Below are 15,321 nucleotides of genomic sequence, written 5' to 3' on the forward strand. Positions count from 1 at the left end.
TTTATCTATTCAAACTAATCAATAATATGGGTCTCCTTTTCGAATGAGCTCTTAACATGTACAATAGAGTTCATGACATTTTTTACTGCAACGACATGCCACGGAATGAAATTATCTTTTCCATAGGATACTCCGAACCATGGATTCAAACCTGCCAAGTTTCTGTATTGTTTTAAGATTTCCTTCAAAAGTGTTGAACTGTCTGCATGAGGGCAGTTCAAAAGATTTACCTCAAATTTATCAATGAAGTTATCGCCTTCGCTTTTTGCAAAACGAATCAATGCTCCACTTTTGATGGCGCATCTATGCTGGGAGTTTGCTAGCTGCAACGGGTTACTGAATATTAGTCCATGGACTTCCTCATCAATGTTAATTATCTCAAGATCGTCTATACTGTTTGATATTCCTGTCTGCGGATTCGATTTCGTTCTGAACAAGTTTTTAAATGTTGGGTATGTTTTGTCCTCATCGAATAATGTTAATTTCGTGTTATCTCCGACACAGACCACAGCAAGATGGAGATCTTTTGTGGCGACTGATAGACGTCTCCAATGGATCAATTCGTCATCAGGAAGGACACTATCGAGTCTTGTCAACACCAAGCAAACATTTCCAAAATTCTTAGACGCCAATTGTAGGGTTATTTTCCAGATGTCATTGCACACTTGTTCGAAACGAGTTCTGGAGTTACCGACATACCAGGTTTTCACGAAGCTTTCGACGCCTTTGGTGTCTGACCAGGCAGCACACAGCCACTCACGATCAATACTTCTCAAGTATGCCAAATGGATGTAGTTATCGTAATGGATAGATAAGGAGGCATTCTTCAGTGTCCGGAACTCAATTTGTTTGGGTAAATCATTTGTTAGGGACGTTACCTTAGTACTTTTTGGTGGTAGACTATTATAGATTGCCATACACAATGAAGTGTACGCAGTGATAGGTGTAAGTGGATTTTTGAGGAAATCTATATTCACGAGCCTCAACAAAATATCTGCCTTTGGTAACTTAGATTTGAACTCCTTCCTGATTACATGAAACTTGAGGATCATTGATATACATTCTGTTAATGAAAGTTTGTTGATGGGGAGAAAGATGAGTAAAGGAATGTTCTTAATATTTGAGAGTGCTGTTGAACAGAAAGATACAATCTGTGCGGAAAGAAGTAGTAAGGTGTCTTGGTTAAAATTTTTTAAGTATATTAACCCTTTATTATCGTCATTAGTCAACTTAGTCAGTTCACAGAACCCTAACTCATGATTCGAATATGTCTGAGACATTTGTGATACGAAAGACATGCAATCATTTTTTGCCTCAGTGGTTAGCACTAGGGCCCTGAAATTTTTTACCCCACGGTTGGGTTTCAGATTTAAATATTCCGTGAAATAACACGATGAGCTTTTTATTTTAATTGTATCTTCAGATTTCTTCACAAACACTGATGGTTCAGGCAAATAGAAGACTTCCTCTATTATTTCGTTTCCGTGAAGCTTTGAAAAATTCCCAAAAAGCTGGTTCATGGTATCGCTGATGGTGCCAACGGAGCAATCCTTGATCCCTTTAAACTGAGATTCTGTTGCCCTATCATCAGAAAACATATCATTATTGAAGACTATCTGATCTGTCAAAATCTCTAGAATATCCTCGAAGTCTTTTCCGGGCGGCAAAGATGGATTCTGACAAAGGAACACGTCAGGCAACGAGAACAAAGGCATGTGTCTCAAAAGGTAGGGGAGAATTCTAGATGATTCAGATTGTTCTTGCTCTGCGGTTTGAATAGTTTGTTCGCTTTTGGGGTCGATTTCAACCGTGGAAAGAAAGTTAGCTGATGAACTTCTTGGTTTTGAATTATCATATAGAGTATCCGGTCCGAGAGAAGGCGTATTCTCAAAGTAAGTTGTGGGATTTGAGTTTGAGCTGTTATTGCAGTCGTTTATGACCCCATTAATTGTCTGGTTTGGTAGATCAGCTCTTTCTGATTTACTTAAGGCGGGCTTCCATATTGCGTCTAAGTTGGACTTAACAGGTTTTTCCATTAGAGTTCCGATCGTATTATAAGATGCCACAGAATCATCTTTGGAAGAAGATGGTGGGTTTATCAATTCGGGAAGAGAGTCCTTTGCAATAGGTTCGTATGTTGATGACTCGATCATTGGTATATCATTGTCTCTTGGATCATATGATAAGCCCTTTCCTGCAGATGGTCCATTATTGTTGAAATCAGCAGGAGAAAAATCGCTATCATCATCTTCTGAGCTTGATATATTACTTGTACTTATCCCAAATTGTATTGGTTCGTCATTGGTGTTCGAGTTAACAGAAAACTTACCTCCATTCTTGTACTTGTTATCCACATTACTTTCAAAGATGGGGTTGAAATTGAGTGGTGCGAATATACTTTTCTTTCTGTCTTTTGGGGTTTCAATAGGCAAAGGTGCTCCTGGATCTTCGTATAATGTAGGTGTCTTTTCTATAGTAATGACATCCACTGGTATGTCCAAATAGGTACGCTTTGTTCTTGTCTTCTTTTCGTCAGTATCAATAGACTCGATGGTGTCGGGACGATCAAACTTTAACGAGTTACTAGTTGATCCGTCAGCCTCATCGTCATCTTCGGCTAGATCAAACATTTCGTCAGTAATCTCTTTTACAGATACCAGTTCTTCGTTCTTATTTCGCGTACTGACATCTTCGTCGCTATCTTCACCAAAAAGATCTTTGTCGAATTCTACATGCTCGTGTTCCTCTATCGAAATATTCTGAGCGGGAGATTCAAAAGCGGTTTCCAGTTCTACTTTACGCTCAGAACTACCTACTGATGCGTCCTTTGAGTTGATATTGGATGTACTATTTATTACATCCTTTTTCTCATTCCAAAGATCGTTCTGAGGTTTTACGGAAGGAGTTTCTGTTATAATATCATCAACGGTTGGAGTGATATTCTCATTTATTATTGGAGTTGTAATGAAACCATTACTGCTGTAACTCTCTGTGGGGAAATTCTGTCTACTAGTTTTATTATCTCGCAGAGGTGTTACGTTTGGATCATTAGAGTATTCCGGAGAAAACTTACCATTCTCTCCCGTTGAAGATACGTTATTGCTGTTATTGGCCGAATGCTTATTAAACCCTTGAAACTGATCAGTAAATATTCCTCCCGTACTTAATGGGTTATGTCCGGTTACAGTTCCCATCCCTGCAGATGTTCCAGGCGTTCTGTAGGCCGAAGTGAGTTTTAACTGTATAAATCCATCTATCATATCGAAACAATCATCTAACTCAAGCTGCGGGGATCTTGAAAATGCAGTATATTGAGGAGTTTGAACGTCAGATGCTGTTTGTACAAAACAGAGACATGCCGGCCAGATAACGAAATTATTTCCTTTTGGTTCGTCAAGATAATGTGATATTGTTGGAGTGAAGCCATTCAAATGGTTAGCATTTGGAATAAGCTTTACCCATTTCAAACCGTCGACATCGATTAAATTTATTCCATGGGAGACAAATAGTGTCTTGAGAAACATTTGAGCGTTTTTGGGTGGTGATACATAACATTTCTTTAAATCTGTGGATGGTAAATACACTCTGATCCCAGATGGAGCCAAATACACAGCCACTTCATGTTTGAGGCTCTCTGCATTCAACTTCGATAAACCCAAATCCTTGGAACAAATTGCAACAGTCAAATCTCCATTTTCAAATAGATGTGGATCAAAGTGTAAGATTTTGGTCGAAAAGGTATATGATTCCTGAAATATGCATGAGTTTCCAAAGGGCACGATGGTTTCATTGGAGGATAGGGTCAAATTGACATATATCATACGCCTGAGAGCCTTCATAAAGATGGCATATGGGGTAGGCAAGTGAGGTTTTGAGAATTCTGGGGTGAAGTGACCCTTCCGCTCTGGCTGGGGTGACTCCGATTCGTTATTCAGCTCAAGGTTTAACTCTGGTAATGGATCATCGTTAATACTAAAACACCATAACTCCCTGGAAAAAAGAGCTGCAAGTACTTTGGGGTTTTTCCTCCTTAGGAACAACTCTGCTTGAATTGACCATTGATTATCTGCCTTGCTAGGTACATATTGGTGATAGTTTATTTGTTTGACAGTTTCTAACCTGTATAAATTGGTAACGATGTCCTCCAATCGACATGCGTCCCCAACCTCCTTTTTCATGGTTTCCGTTGCTCTGATGAAAAGTAAGCTGGATAGTCAGACTGATTAGGATGCAACGGTACTTCAAAAATCCGTACTTGTTAAGAGATGCTGTCTAGTTACCTTCTTTTAAAATTATACGATTTTATCTCGAGTTATCACTACTTATAATAATGAATCGCTTGATCATTATAAAACAAAAACAAAAAAGATTGCCAATACAAAACAATGAATGACAGGTACCAAAGCATAAAGCTAAACGCACCCCCCGTGATTAGCGGCGCACTCTCAATTGGAAACGCAGTATAACCTGTACTTCTGCTAACAGTGGTTGGCGTATGCCAAGATGGCAATAAAACTGACTGAAGAGAACGACACTGAGTCATCAGATAGTGGTATTCTGCTTTTAAGGGAAACAGGGTCACTTGGTATCGGGGATGTCAATCGCTATAAGATAATTGTAGATAAAAATAAGCTACTATCTGACGGAATTGAGTGTACTGACGATACTCTCTATCTCGAATTCAAAAACCAGGAGAGCGCGCTTTTGAGGCCGTTATGGATAACTGGACCATACTCAATTTATGTTGAAATAACGCCGAACAATTATGACGAGAGAAAGCAATTCATAGGAGATGGAATTGAGTTCATGAGTGACCTCAAGCCTGATGAGAATTTCAAAGCGAAACTTTATCTCAATTCTAATGCTCGAGTTGACGGTACTTCTTGTTATGCTTGGAAGATTGACCTTATTGCCCAGTTCACTGTCGTTACCATTGTAAGGCTTCCATTCGTCTTCACGCTAGCTACAACATACAAAACTGCTAAACATTCCCAGAAAGACAAGAATATAGAAGTTCAGCAGACTGATGGGTTGAAAATTTCCAAACTTGACACTGAACAGTTGTGGAATTTACCTCCGCCATTTCCAGATAAGCCAGTTCATCTCGTAATTATTACACATGGCATCTTCTCTTCTATTGGCGGAGATATGCTTTGCTTAAAAGACACCATTGAACGAGCGTCGAACTTTTTGCCAGATGATAATAATGGCAATCTTGTAATAAGAGGGTATCCTGGAAACGTCGGGAAGTCTCATAAAGGTATACGGCATCTAGGATTCAAGTTGGCAGAATATATAATCGATACCATCGATAAACTTCAACAGCAATTCACCTTAACAAGAATCTCATTTGTAGGTCACTCTTTGGGAGGACCCGTGCAAGCTATGGCCATTCACTATATCTCTGTCGAACGACCAGACATATTTGACAAGACCACAGGCTTGACACCCGTCAATTTTGTGGCGGCGGCGAGCCCATTCCTCGGAGTCATTGGAGATTTGCCCAAATACATATCTATCGTGCTGGACATTGGCGCTTTGGGACAGACTGGAAGGGATCTCACATTGAAGCGCAGCTATTTTCTGCCATCAAAAGGTATTGTAAATAATGATGGATCACATGATAGAATCAAATCTAAACCCATATTAGAGCTTTTACCTAAACATCCGGCGTTAGAAGTTTTCCAACGATTCAAGTGTAGAACCGTGTATGCTAATGTCGCATTTGATGGTATAGTGCCTCTAAGGACGGCTGCTTTACTATATCTTGATTGGAGAGGTTTAAGTGATGTGCAACAGGTGAGGAGCGAAAACAATGCCCAATCTGAGGAGGGAGTTGAAGAACAGAAAGGGTCATCTTTGGGGGAAATTCCAGAGAGCTCTTCGGACAATAAGTCTATTCTCCAATGGTTGCTGCCCCAGTCACTCATTAAAAAGGAAAAATATAAACCGTATGTGCGGACTCAAACTACCAGTTCGGTAGAATCTGCCAGTAGTGATTCGAACAATAATTCTGACTCTCCAACTACTTTCAAACCTCCAAAAAAGGCAAATACATTGCAAGCTGCTGCAAGTACAATATCGGCACCGCTGCCAGGAATGTCGTACCTAGTGGATCCCTCCAGTAGAACGGACAGAATTATTCATGACAAGGTTTATACCCCGGAAGAATTACCAGATAAACACTACAAACATAAGAAGCTTGTGAAAAAGATAATATATCCCAATTACTCGATCCATATGAAAGAAGAACGAATAGCAAGGTACTGGCAGGAGACAATGGACTGGAGAAAGGTCATCGTTGAGCTACAGCCTGATTCCCATAATAACATCATTGTTCGTCGCAGGTTTGTTAATTCATTCGGTTGGATAGTTGTCAATCATATTGCCGATGAACACTTTGGATCGAAGGCAATGATAGAATGAATGATGACTATAGTAATAATAATATCATTAAAAGTTCAACTGTATATAAATAAAATAAATTAGTAGTCTATAGATCGCGTTCTCAGAGGATACGAGGCTTCACACCTCTGGTATCTTTTCCTTTTTGTGGTTGGTGGTTTCATTCGTTACTAGGATCTAAGGGATCGATCTTGAGTACTTTATCTGGATTCAACAGTCTCTTTGGATCTATAGCTAACTTTACTTTCCGCATTAGATCGACAGTATCTGATCCTAATTCATCCTCCAAAAACTTTCTTTTACCAGTTCCAATACCATGCTCCCCAGAACACGTACCTTCATTTTTAAGAGTAACAGCATTGATTTCAGCTACCAGCTGTTTGCAAATTTCAAACTGATCCGGTTCATAGAAAATATCATAGTGGATATTCCCGTCACCAACATGACCCAAGGTCATATGAGTTAGAGGGTAAGTTGCTGTGATTTTATCCAATTCTTCGAGAGTAGCTGCAAGATTGGAAAGTGGCACTGCACAATCTGTGATCCACATCTTTGCGTTTTCATCAATTTCATTGAAGGCATAGTCCAACATTAGATATAAAGCATTCTTTCTAGTTGAAAAAAGCTCCTCTGCCTCTTGTTCGTTCTTTGCAAATTCGAATTTGGAACAGTGATTATCCTGAGAAATTTGTTTAACTTGCTTGACATATTCTTGTACCACGGTTTTGTTCAATCCTGAAATCTTGAAGAACAAAGTAGGTACATTATCATATTTTTTGCTCACCAAATTGCTGTAATTAATACATTTCATCATGCTTGAATCCAATAATTCTACTGCATTTAATTGAATACCTTTTTGGAAGAGTTCTGCGACAGTATTTGTGGAGTCCTTTAAAGTGGGGAATTGAACAACTGCCACTGTTTCGTATGGTGGCCTCACTTGTAATTTTACAGTCACTTCAGTAACTATACCTAACGTGCCTTCGCTACCTACAAAAAGGCCTGTCAAGTTATAACCAGCACTTGACTTGCGAGGTCTCTTTTTGGTCTTGACCACAGTACCATCAGCTAACACGACAGTGATAGAAATGATATTAGCACCCATGGATCCATACCTTGTTGCTCCGATACCTGAAGCATTAGTATTGACCATCCCGCATACGTGAGCCCCAGGACCACAGTCACAGCCTAACATCATGTTTTTATATTCTGGCACACTCGCTAAGTATTCGTTTAATTGTTGCCATCCCACACCAGCCTGCAGCACAGCATCCAAATCCTTATGGTGGACAGCCAAAATTTTGTTCATCTTAGAAGTGTTCAAGACAATACCTGGCCGTGTGGAATATGTGTGGCCTTCCAGAGAAGTACCCCCAGAGAAGGGCACAACAGGGATGTTATATTTATTGATGATCTTCATAACAGCACTTACGTCTTCTGTGGAGGTAGCATACACAATCCATCTCGGTTTCTGATGAGGTTGCGGTTTTGTTGGGTTAAATCCGTTATCAGTGTGGTGATCCAGTTCTGCTTCGGTGTTCTTCACGTTATCTGATCCAATAGTTTGAATAATTTCTTTAATACAAAGTTTCAAATCTTCATCCGAGCCGTATCTTGGCGGATCCAAAGCTGTTAATGGTGTGGTAGACTGTAATGGGAACACCTGTTTGTCCCCTTTCGAAACAAAATAACTTGAAGATATCAATCCCAACCCGATTCCGACAATTAGACTACCCGAAACAAGGGAAAGCCTTACACCATTGTCGTTTGTGCTAGTTCCTATCCTCTTACCATTACTTTCCACAGAATAAAACCTGACAGGTCGGATCGGAACTTTTGTCAATCTTTTGAGTCCATTCAAGATAGCAGTTTTTGACATCACTTATTTCTTGAAGAAAAGGTGATATGATAGATTTCTTTGATGGTACGGTACTATGAAAAGAGCGCAATTTCTGCAAACCACTTGTGGCCTCTTCTCTTACGCTCAACAATTGAGTTGATCTTGAGCTTGTTGGAATAATATATAAATAGCGAAGTGGGAGCGCACTTTTCTGGTTGTACAATATGAGAGAAGTGCGGACATTATCAAGATATCGAACATCACATAGTTTAAATGTATGCATAAAATAACTTCTTCTAAATACTGATCCCAAAATGCAAGTAATTCCTGAAGTTGCGAGCCGATACCATCGCAGCTACAAGCGTAGTGCCAATCCCTATTTCCAGCTCAAATTCCGCTCGCAGTCTCTTCTCATCTCCACTAGTAATCTCTCTCTCTATTCTGCAAGGCACGCCACAGTTTTAGATATGAAAAGTTTGAATATTTTGCAGCCTAAAGAGAGAGCGAGATAGGAAAGGAAACAGTAGTGAAGTAACAAGAGGATAAGGAGGAGAAACTTCGATATTGTAAAACTGTTAGGTTGTGCGTCAGTATGTGCAAGATTAGCTCAGTGGTCATTATTAGCTTTCACTTTTAAGTAATTATATTTCTATTTATCTGATTGAGAAGGGAGATAGGGAAAAAATAAAGCCCTGTGGGGGGCTCGAACCCCCAACCTTGTGATTAAGAGTCACACGCGCTACCGATTGCGCCAACAAGGCATTAAGATGCTACAAGAGCGCATTTTTCTTCTCTATGACTTAGATGCAATATCATTTTTTTCTATTCATCCGTATCCAGCATCTTTCTTACTGACGGTTTAAACAAATCGAAGTGAGATGATATCGTGCCCGTACCCTCAATTGGTCTAACATTCAGTCACCTTCTGATCAACCCTTCCCCAGTAATCTAGTCATTGCTACTTCTCACTTGTTTCATTATTACGCATTTAAAAAAGCATTGAGGGTATTCTATGATTTCCCTTGTACAAGCAAGATAACTGCACAAGTTTGGAAACGAAGGTACGCACAGAAGAAAGACAACCTACCAGCAAGTGTGCACTTTTAAAACTATGTCATTAGTTAAAAAAGAGCCAGGTTCTACCACAGAGTCATCTTGTTGGTCTTCTGGTGGAACGTCAGATAAATCTGCTCAAAATAATCAGCCAAACAATAGCCGCCCACCTTTAAAGCAAAAGACAGAAAACGTTCCCACTTCTACAGCCATTGATAGTGATTCCAAAAAAAATATCTTATCGAAATACATGCTCAGTCCTCATAATGCACATACCAATGCGGTCAAGAAAGAGCCTGGTTCATCTACTGATCAAGATTCGCCGTTGAGAATAAGGGCCAACCCAGCCAAAAAGAAAATTGGTAAACCAGTTCATACAGAAAAAGAGATGGCAAAGAAACAAGCTTTGATGAAAGAGCAAGGATTACAATCAGCAAGCTCTTCTTTCAATTTGCAATTAATTGATCCGAAAGCTGTCAGAGGGCTTGCTAATGAAAGTGATAACTTCAGTCCTGATAGGGGCAAACAAAACAGAAATGTCAATGAAATACCGAAAAACCCTGGTAAGTACGAAAAATTGAACCTGAGGCTAAATGAAACTGACGGTACTGAAAGCGCTAAATACTACGATGAAGTATTTTCAGAAGCTGAATGGAAGCAAGAGTGCATCGATTTGGCAACATATGATATATCGCAATGGATACTTAAAGGTCAAGATATATTGAAGGAACAGCATGCACTCATGTGTAGGATGGTACAAGCAAGAATAAAGTTATCACATCGTTTTCAAGTTATATCAGACATCATCAATGAACGGGCGGAACTCTTAATCCAGCAGGGCGAGATTTTAGATGCAAAACTCACCAAAGTACAGGATCTTGGGAAGGAAATCCTGGATTTATTGTAGAAATATATATATGTACTTGTCAGCGGCAGTATAACAAGGGAAGAATAAACTGTCGCTTGGACAAAGGCTTAACATATGTTTATGTTATATTTACGGATCTTCTATTAATGAAGTTTATGGGGAAAATTAGTATTAGCTTCTCATACAGCTCCGACTAAAATGACGGATTTACAACAATGATCGAATACCGATGATTAAAGATTTAAACAAGCAACTGTAGAATCATATACAAAAGAAATAAAAAGGATGGTACATCTTTTTATTATTAACTAAAGTTTTCTAGATGATAATTGCTTAGTTTCTTTTTCTGAATCTTCTGTCTCTAACAGCAGAAACAGAGGAAACGGATAATGGCAACTTCAAACCCAAAGAGTTGACCAATTCAGCGGTTTGAGTGTCAACGTTCAAGACGTCGTTAGAGTGAGACAAGTCCAAAGCAGAGACATCTGGAACGTATTGATCCTTTCTTTCTCTTTCTTCTTCTTGCAACTTGAAGGAAATACCTCTAACTGGACCCTTTTGGATTCTCTTCATCAAATGGGTGGTGTAACCAGCAATCTTGTTTCTCAATCTCTTAGATTGGATGGTAGCGATTTCGTCACACAATCTCTTGTTGGTTTGGAAATCCATGGTCAACTTTGGATAGTACTTTTCAATCAAAGCCTTGGAGGCACGCTTGACGGTCTTGGTTCTAACTCTACCCTACTCAAATAATATCAACGAATCGATTTGATCTTGTTAGTAAAAGTGGCTTCATTTTATATTGCTTCTGCGAAAACTTCCATGGAAGATAGACCTGAGAAAGAATTTGATCCTGTGAAGTTCATCATTTTGGGGGAAATAATTGGACATATGCGTTCGTTTCGTCAACTTTATTACATGTGAGAGACCTTTAACGTTAGGGTGATGAACTCCATTAATACTGTGTTGGATATGATGTTGTGGTAGCTCATATACTAATCAATGCAGGCCGTTTGCTTTATTTTGTTCCATTTTACATCAGACGGAGTTTTGATCCTTACTGTGGGTCACAATACTGGAACATGGTCATACATCACTCCTGACATGCCATAATGTTCAACTGGTGATTGGTACTTCCCAAATTGTGCAACTTTTAATACCTTTCTCACTTTCTATAGTTTTGTCTTCTTCCTCATCATTCTATTATTCTACAGTGACCAGTGCCAACCCAAAGTCCAGGTTATCTATTCCTCCTATAATCTCTCTTAATGTAGATTTTGGTCATTAGTCTACGTCTCCCGATCAATCCAGCTCTGGAAAAACACTTCTTCTCATAATCTCTTATCTTTATGGTTCTTTTCGCTTCAATTTGTCAGTTATCATCATGCTTAACGTACCATTTTGTATCGATTTAGTCCTTACGGTTGTTCCTTGTTTCAAATGCTAGAATAGTGTTAAACACGTACTGTCAACAATTGGTCTTGTAAATGTTACCGTAATCTTTAAAAGTTCATTATTACTAGACAGTATGAAATTTCATGGTGCAAACGTTGAAACAAACAGACTAACCAGGATTCACTCACAACCGGGGAACGGAAACGAAGCACAATGCAAAGGGAATACTAAGCTGGACAGAGCTAGGCAGAAGGTGTCACTGGAGGACACAATGTTACCGAAGGAACAGCTGGTAAGAGAGTGCGTGGTAGCATCCAAAGTGGGCAGAGATGGGACTCGGGAACGAAAGTGCGTCTCGTGTGGATGACAGCAAGCTAGACAGACATTCTGTCTTCCAGTACCAGTCCACACACCTTTCCCCTCCGTCCCAATTCTCTTACGAAGTGCCAAGTAGTATTTCCTCTTTTGGTTTTATCAAATTTTATGAAATTAGCGTTCTCGAATTTCAGGATTTTCAGATTTTTCATCCTTAATAAGAATGTAAGGATGTAACAGTCCCGCATTCTGTTCTCCTGTTTACATGGAAAGTTCAATTATGATGTTCTAAAGAATCAACAAGTGATTTCAAGAGAGTTTAAAGAATAAGTCAAACTCATTGATATAAAAAGATAACTAACTTCGAGGACCCGCAAACTGTTATAGTGATTTAGCTTTACATCTGTTTGACTTTGAACTGCTTCTCCTTGTTCAACCGTCACCATGTCTAACAAGTTCCATTGTGATATTTGTTCTGCAGATTGTACAAACAGAGTCAGAATAACATGTGCGGTGTGTCCAGAGTATGATTTATGTGTGCCATGCTTCGCAAAAGGGTTATACAACGGTAAGCACCGGCCAAGCCATGACTATAAAGTGATTGAAACCAACTCATACCCGATTCTCTGTGAGGATTGGGGCGCTGATGAAGAGTTACTGTTGATAAAAGGAGCCCAGACACTGGGATTAGGTAACTGGCAAGATATTGCGGATCATATCGGATCTAGAGATAAGGAAGAAGTTTATGATCATTATTTGAAGTTTTACTTGAACAGTGAACACTATCCTATTCCAGATATCACAAAAGACATTAATGAACCGCAAGAACAATTTTTGGAGAAAAGAAAGAAACGCATGGAAAGATTTAGGGAAAGGCCTTTGGAACCTCCTAGGAAACCGATGGCATCACAACCGTCATGCCATGAAGTGCAAGGGTTTATGCCAGGTAGATTGGAATTCGAAACGGAGTTCGAGAATGAGGCCGAAGGTCCGGTCAAAGATATGGTCTTCGACGCCGATGATCAACCGTTAGATATTGAAGTGAAGTTGGCTATTCTTGACATCTACAACTCGAGATTGACGACTAGAGCAGAAAAGAAGCGTTTGTTGTTTGACAATTGTCTGATGGAATACAGGAGACTACAAAGTCTCGATAAGAAGCGTTCAAAAGAAACCAAAGATTTGTACAACAAAATTAAGGCTTTCGCAAGAATCATGTCCCCGCTGGATTTTGAAGAATTCAGCAAAGACATATTGGAAGAACTTCGGTGTCGAACAAGAATTCATCAATTGCAAGAATGGAGGAGCAACGGTATCACTACTTTGGAAGCTGGTCTTAAATATGAACGTGATAAACAAGCAAGAATTATGACATTGGAAAGATTTGGAAGTCAAGTGTACTCTTCTTCTTCATCTAGTAACACTGCCCGTTATAGAGCTACTTCGGCCCATAGATCGCAAGCTGATTATGCTCAAAATTATAACGAAGGAAGTGGACGTAAGAAACTAATGACTATCAGTGACATTCAGCATGGGGCAGATTTCCAATTATTATCAGCTGAGGAACAGCAGTTATGCATAACGTTGAAAATTTTGCCAAAGCCTTACATTGCCATCAAAGAGGTACTATTCAGAGAATTAATACGGACTGCAGGTCAACTCTCGAAGAAACAGTGTCGTGATTTATTGAATATCGAGGCAACGAAGGCCAACAGAATCTATGATTTCTTCGTTTCTCAGAATTGGGTTTAATTAGAGTTATAAAACTGTGGAAATATTGGCTCCACTGCTTACCTTACTACTTAATGTCAAATATGTACATAAAAATGTGTATACAGTGTCTCATTACAGTTTCTTGATAATAGCATTCAAAATAGCATACTTCGAATCAGATTTATCCATATTGGATAATAGATGTTGGGTCAAATAACCAGAATATAATGTAGTAAGTTGTTTGGCATTCGTCTCATCTAATTTGCTGATGTATGCAGAATACTTTTTGAAGGACAATTGGAGACTGTCGATGTTTAATTCGCCGGCAGGCATGAATTTGATATTTAATGTAACATCATGCAATAATAATTCCACATATTTTTCTGGCATACTTTTCTCAAGGGAAATATTATAATGTTCGTCCTTTAGCCATTGCAATACGTGATTTATCAGATATTCTCTTTTTAAATCTTGAAATTCCGAAAATAAGTTGATATACTCGAGGCATCTATCAAACAGGTAGGACATAACGTTTCTGCTGAGCTCTTCATCGACTTGCGAATTGGTAACGGCGTAGTATCCTTGATGTTTCTTGACAAAAGATGTGCCCAGATTCTTCATTGCGATATCGAATATAACCAATGCGACATCACCACGTAGTGCTGGATTAGTTTCTTCTGATCCAAGCATATTCATATCGGCTTCTGGTAACTCGTTTAGTTTATCTTTCATCTTGTCACCAGTACTTGGAAGTTGAATTCCGTCTTTGTCAAAGTATGCTTCGTCATCTGCAGTTTCTTCCAGACCTGTTACATTACTGGAGTTTCTTCCTTCCTCTTGCTGTTGTAGCATATCTAGCTCTTGTTCCCTTTCGTTGATTAAATTCATCACTTTTCTTCTATTTAACAATTTTGTCACGAAATTCAGTTCGAATTTAACGTACTCGTACCAGAGTTTAGAAGCATCTGGATTAAATCTAAGACCAGTTTGAAAAACATTTCTACAGCTCTTGAAGTTTGCGTGCAATTCGTATTCATATTTAGCACATGATATCCAAACGTCAACGTTTGTTGGATGTAATTTGAGCAATTGATTGTAGACGTTTTGAATCTTTTTATAAGAGGCATTTGTACCCTTTGATTTTAAATGATTCAAATATAAAGACCAAAATTTCAATTTTTTTGGGAACTTATTGCAGCCTCTTTGGAAAATATAGAGAATCCTCTGCTGTATGGTAAAATCCGAAATACTATTTGATTTGTTCGATTGCAAGATACGTTTAACACGTTTCATTCTTAATGCATCGACATTCTTCTCGTATTCAATATATCTGATGTAATCACTTATACTTGAACCTCTCGAACTCAATCTGTGTTCAAAATCAGTCCTTTTCTTCATAATTTTGTTTACTTCATTCTTAGTGAATAACTTCTTCTGCACTAAGTCATCAACTTCTGGAATACATTGTTCCAAGTAATATCTTGTTCTGGATGACATCGCCTTACTCTGGGTAGTTTTATGTTAAGTATTGATTAAAGTGTAATCACGGAGACTCGTATCGCTCGCTTACTGACAAAGGAAACGACTACTGGCTTTGTTCATGCTAAATAATACTGAGATGAGATGAGATGAGCCTTGAAGCTTTTGAATTTTTTTGGTTATATTGATTTCTTTTTCATATAATCAGTCAGAATAAAGTCCTCCATTTAAATAACCATCGATGAATAACAAA

The 15,321-nt window shown here is 38.8% G+C and overlaps 7 protein-coding genes and 1 non-coding gene across 8 annotated transcripts; 3 read left to right on the top strand and 5 right to left on the bottom strand.

Moving 5' to 3' along the window:
• Nucleotides 1-14: 14 nt before the first annotated feature.
• Nucleotides 15-4,178, bottom strand: SSN2 (Ssn2p; the record flags this gene model as incomplete). The annotated part of the gene is made up of 1 exon (XM_451591.1): nt 15-4,178. The coding sequence occupies one exon, from the start codon at nt 4,176-4,178 to the stop codon at nt 15-17; it is 4,164 nt and encodes a 1,387-aa protein (XP_451591.1).
• Nucleotides 4,179-4,503: 325 nt separating this feature from the next.
• On the top strand, nt 4,504-6,426 carry KLLA0_B01375g (putative hydrolase; the record flags this gene model as incomplete). The annotated part of the gene is made up of 1 exon (XM_451592.1): nt 4,504-6,426. One exon carries the CDS (start codon nt 4,504-4,506, stop codon nt 6,424-6,426), a length of 1,923 nt encoding a protein of 640 aa, XP_451592.1.
• Nucleotides 6,427-6,565: 139 nt separating this feature from the next.
• KLLA0_B01397g (FAD-binding oxidoreductase) lies at nt 6,566-8,284 on the bottom strand (the record flags this gene model as incomplete). The annotated part of the gene is made up of 1 exon (XM_451593.1): nt 6,566-8,284. One exon carries the CDS (start codon nt 8,282-8,284, stop codon nt 6,566-6,568), a length of 1,719 nt encoding a protein of 572 aa, XP_451593.1.
• A 649-nt stretch (nt 8,285-8,933) lies between these two features.
• Nucleotides 8,934-9,006, bottom strand: KLLA0_B01430r. The gene has a single exon. It is a non-coding gene; the product is annotated as a tRNA-Lys (tRNA).
• Nucleotides 9,007-9,356: 350 nt separating this feature from the next.
• Nucleotides 9,357-10,205, top strand: ECM11 (Ecm11p; the record flags this gene model as incomplete). The annotated part of the gene is made up of 1 exon (XM_451595.1): nt 9,357-10,205. The coding sequence occupies one exon, from the start codon at nt 9,357-9,359 to the stop codon at nt 10,203-10,205; it is 849 nt and encodes a 282-aa protein (XP_451595.1).
• A 294-nt stretch (nt 10,206-10,499) lies between these two features.
• Nucleotides 10,500-11,566, bottom strand: RPS17B (40S ribosomal protein eS17; the record flags this gene model as incomplete). Its single annotated transcript, XM_451596.2, has 2 exons — nt 10,500-10,907; nt 11,564-11,566. The coding sequence occupies 2 exons, from the start codon at nt 11,564-11,566 to the stop codon at nt 10,500-10,502; spliced, it is 411 nt and encodes a 136-aa protein (XP_451596.2).
• A 754-nt stretch (nt 11,567-12,320) lies between these two features.
• On the top strand, nt 12,321-13,628 carry ADA2 (chromatin-binding transcription regulator ADA2; the record flags this gene model as incomplete). Its single annotated transcript, XM_451597.1, has 1 exon — nt 12,321-13,628. The coding sequence occupies one exon, from the start codon at nt 12,321-12,323 to the stop codon at nt 13,626-13,628; it is 1,308 nt and encodes a 435-aa protein (XP_451597.1).
• Nucleotides 13,629-13,721: 93 nt separating this feature from the next.
• Nucleotides 13,722-15,086, bottom strand: UTP6 (snoRNA-binding rRNA-processing protein UTP6; the record flags this gene model as incomplete). The annotated part of the gene is made up of 1 exon (XM_451598.1): nt 13,722-15,086. The coding sequence occupies one exon, from the start codon at nt 15,084-15,086 to the stop codon at nt 13,722-13,724; it is 1,365 nt and encodes a 454-aa protein (XP_451598.1).
• Nucleotides 15,087-15,321: the final 235 nt, after the last annotated feature.

This window comes from Kluyveromyces lactis (genome assembly GCF_000002515.2).
Source record: "Kluyveromyces lactis strain NRRL Y-1140 chromosome B complete sequence".
NCBI classification, from domain to species: domain Eukaryota; kingdom Fungi; phylum Ascomycota; class Saccharomycetes; order Saccharomycetales; family Saccharomycetaceae; genus Kluyveromyces; species Kluyveromyces lactis.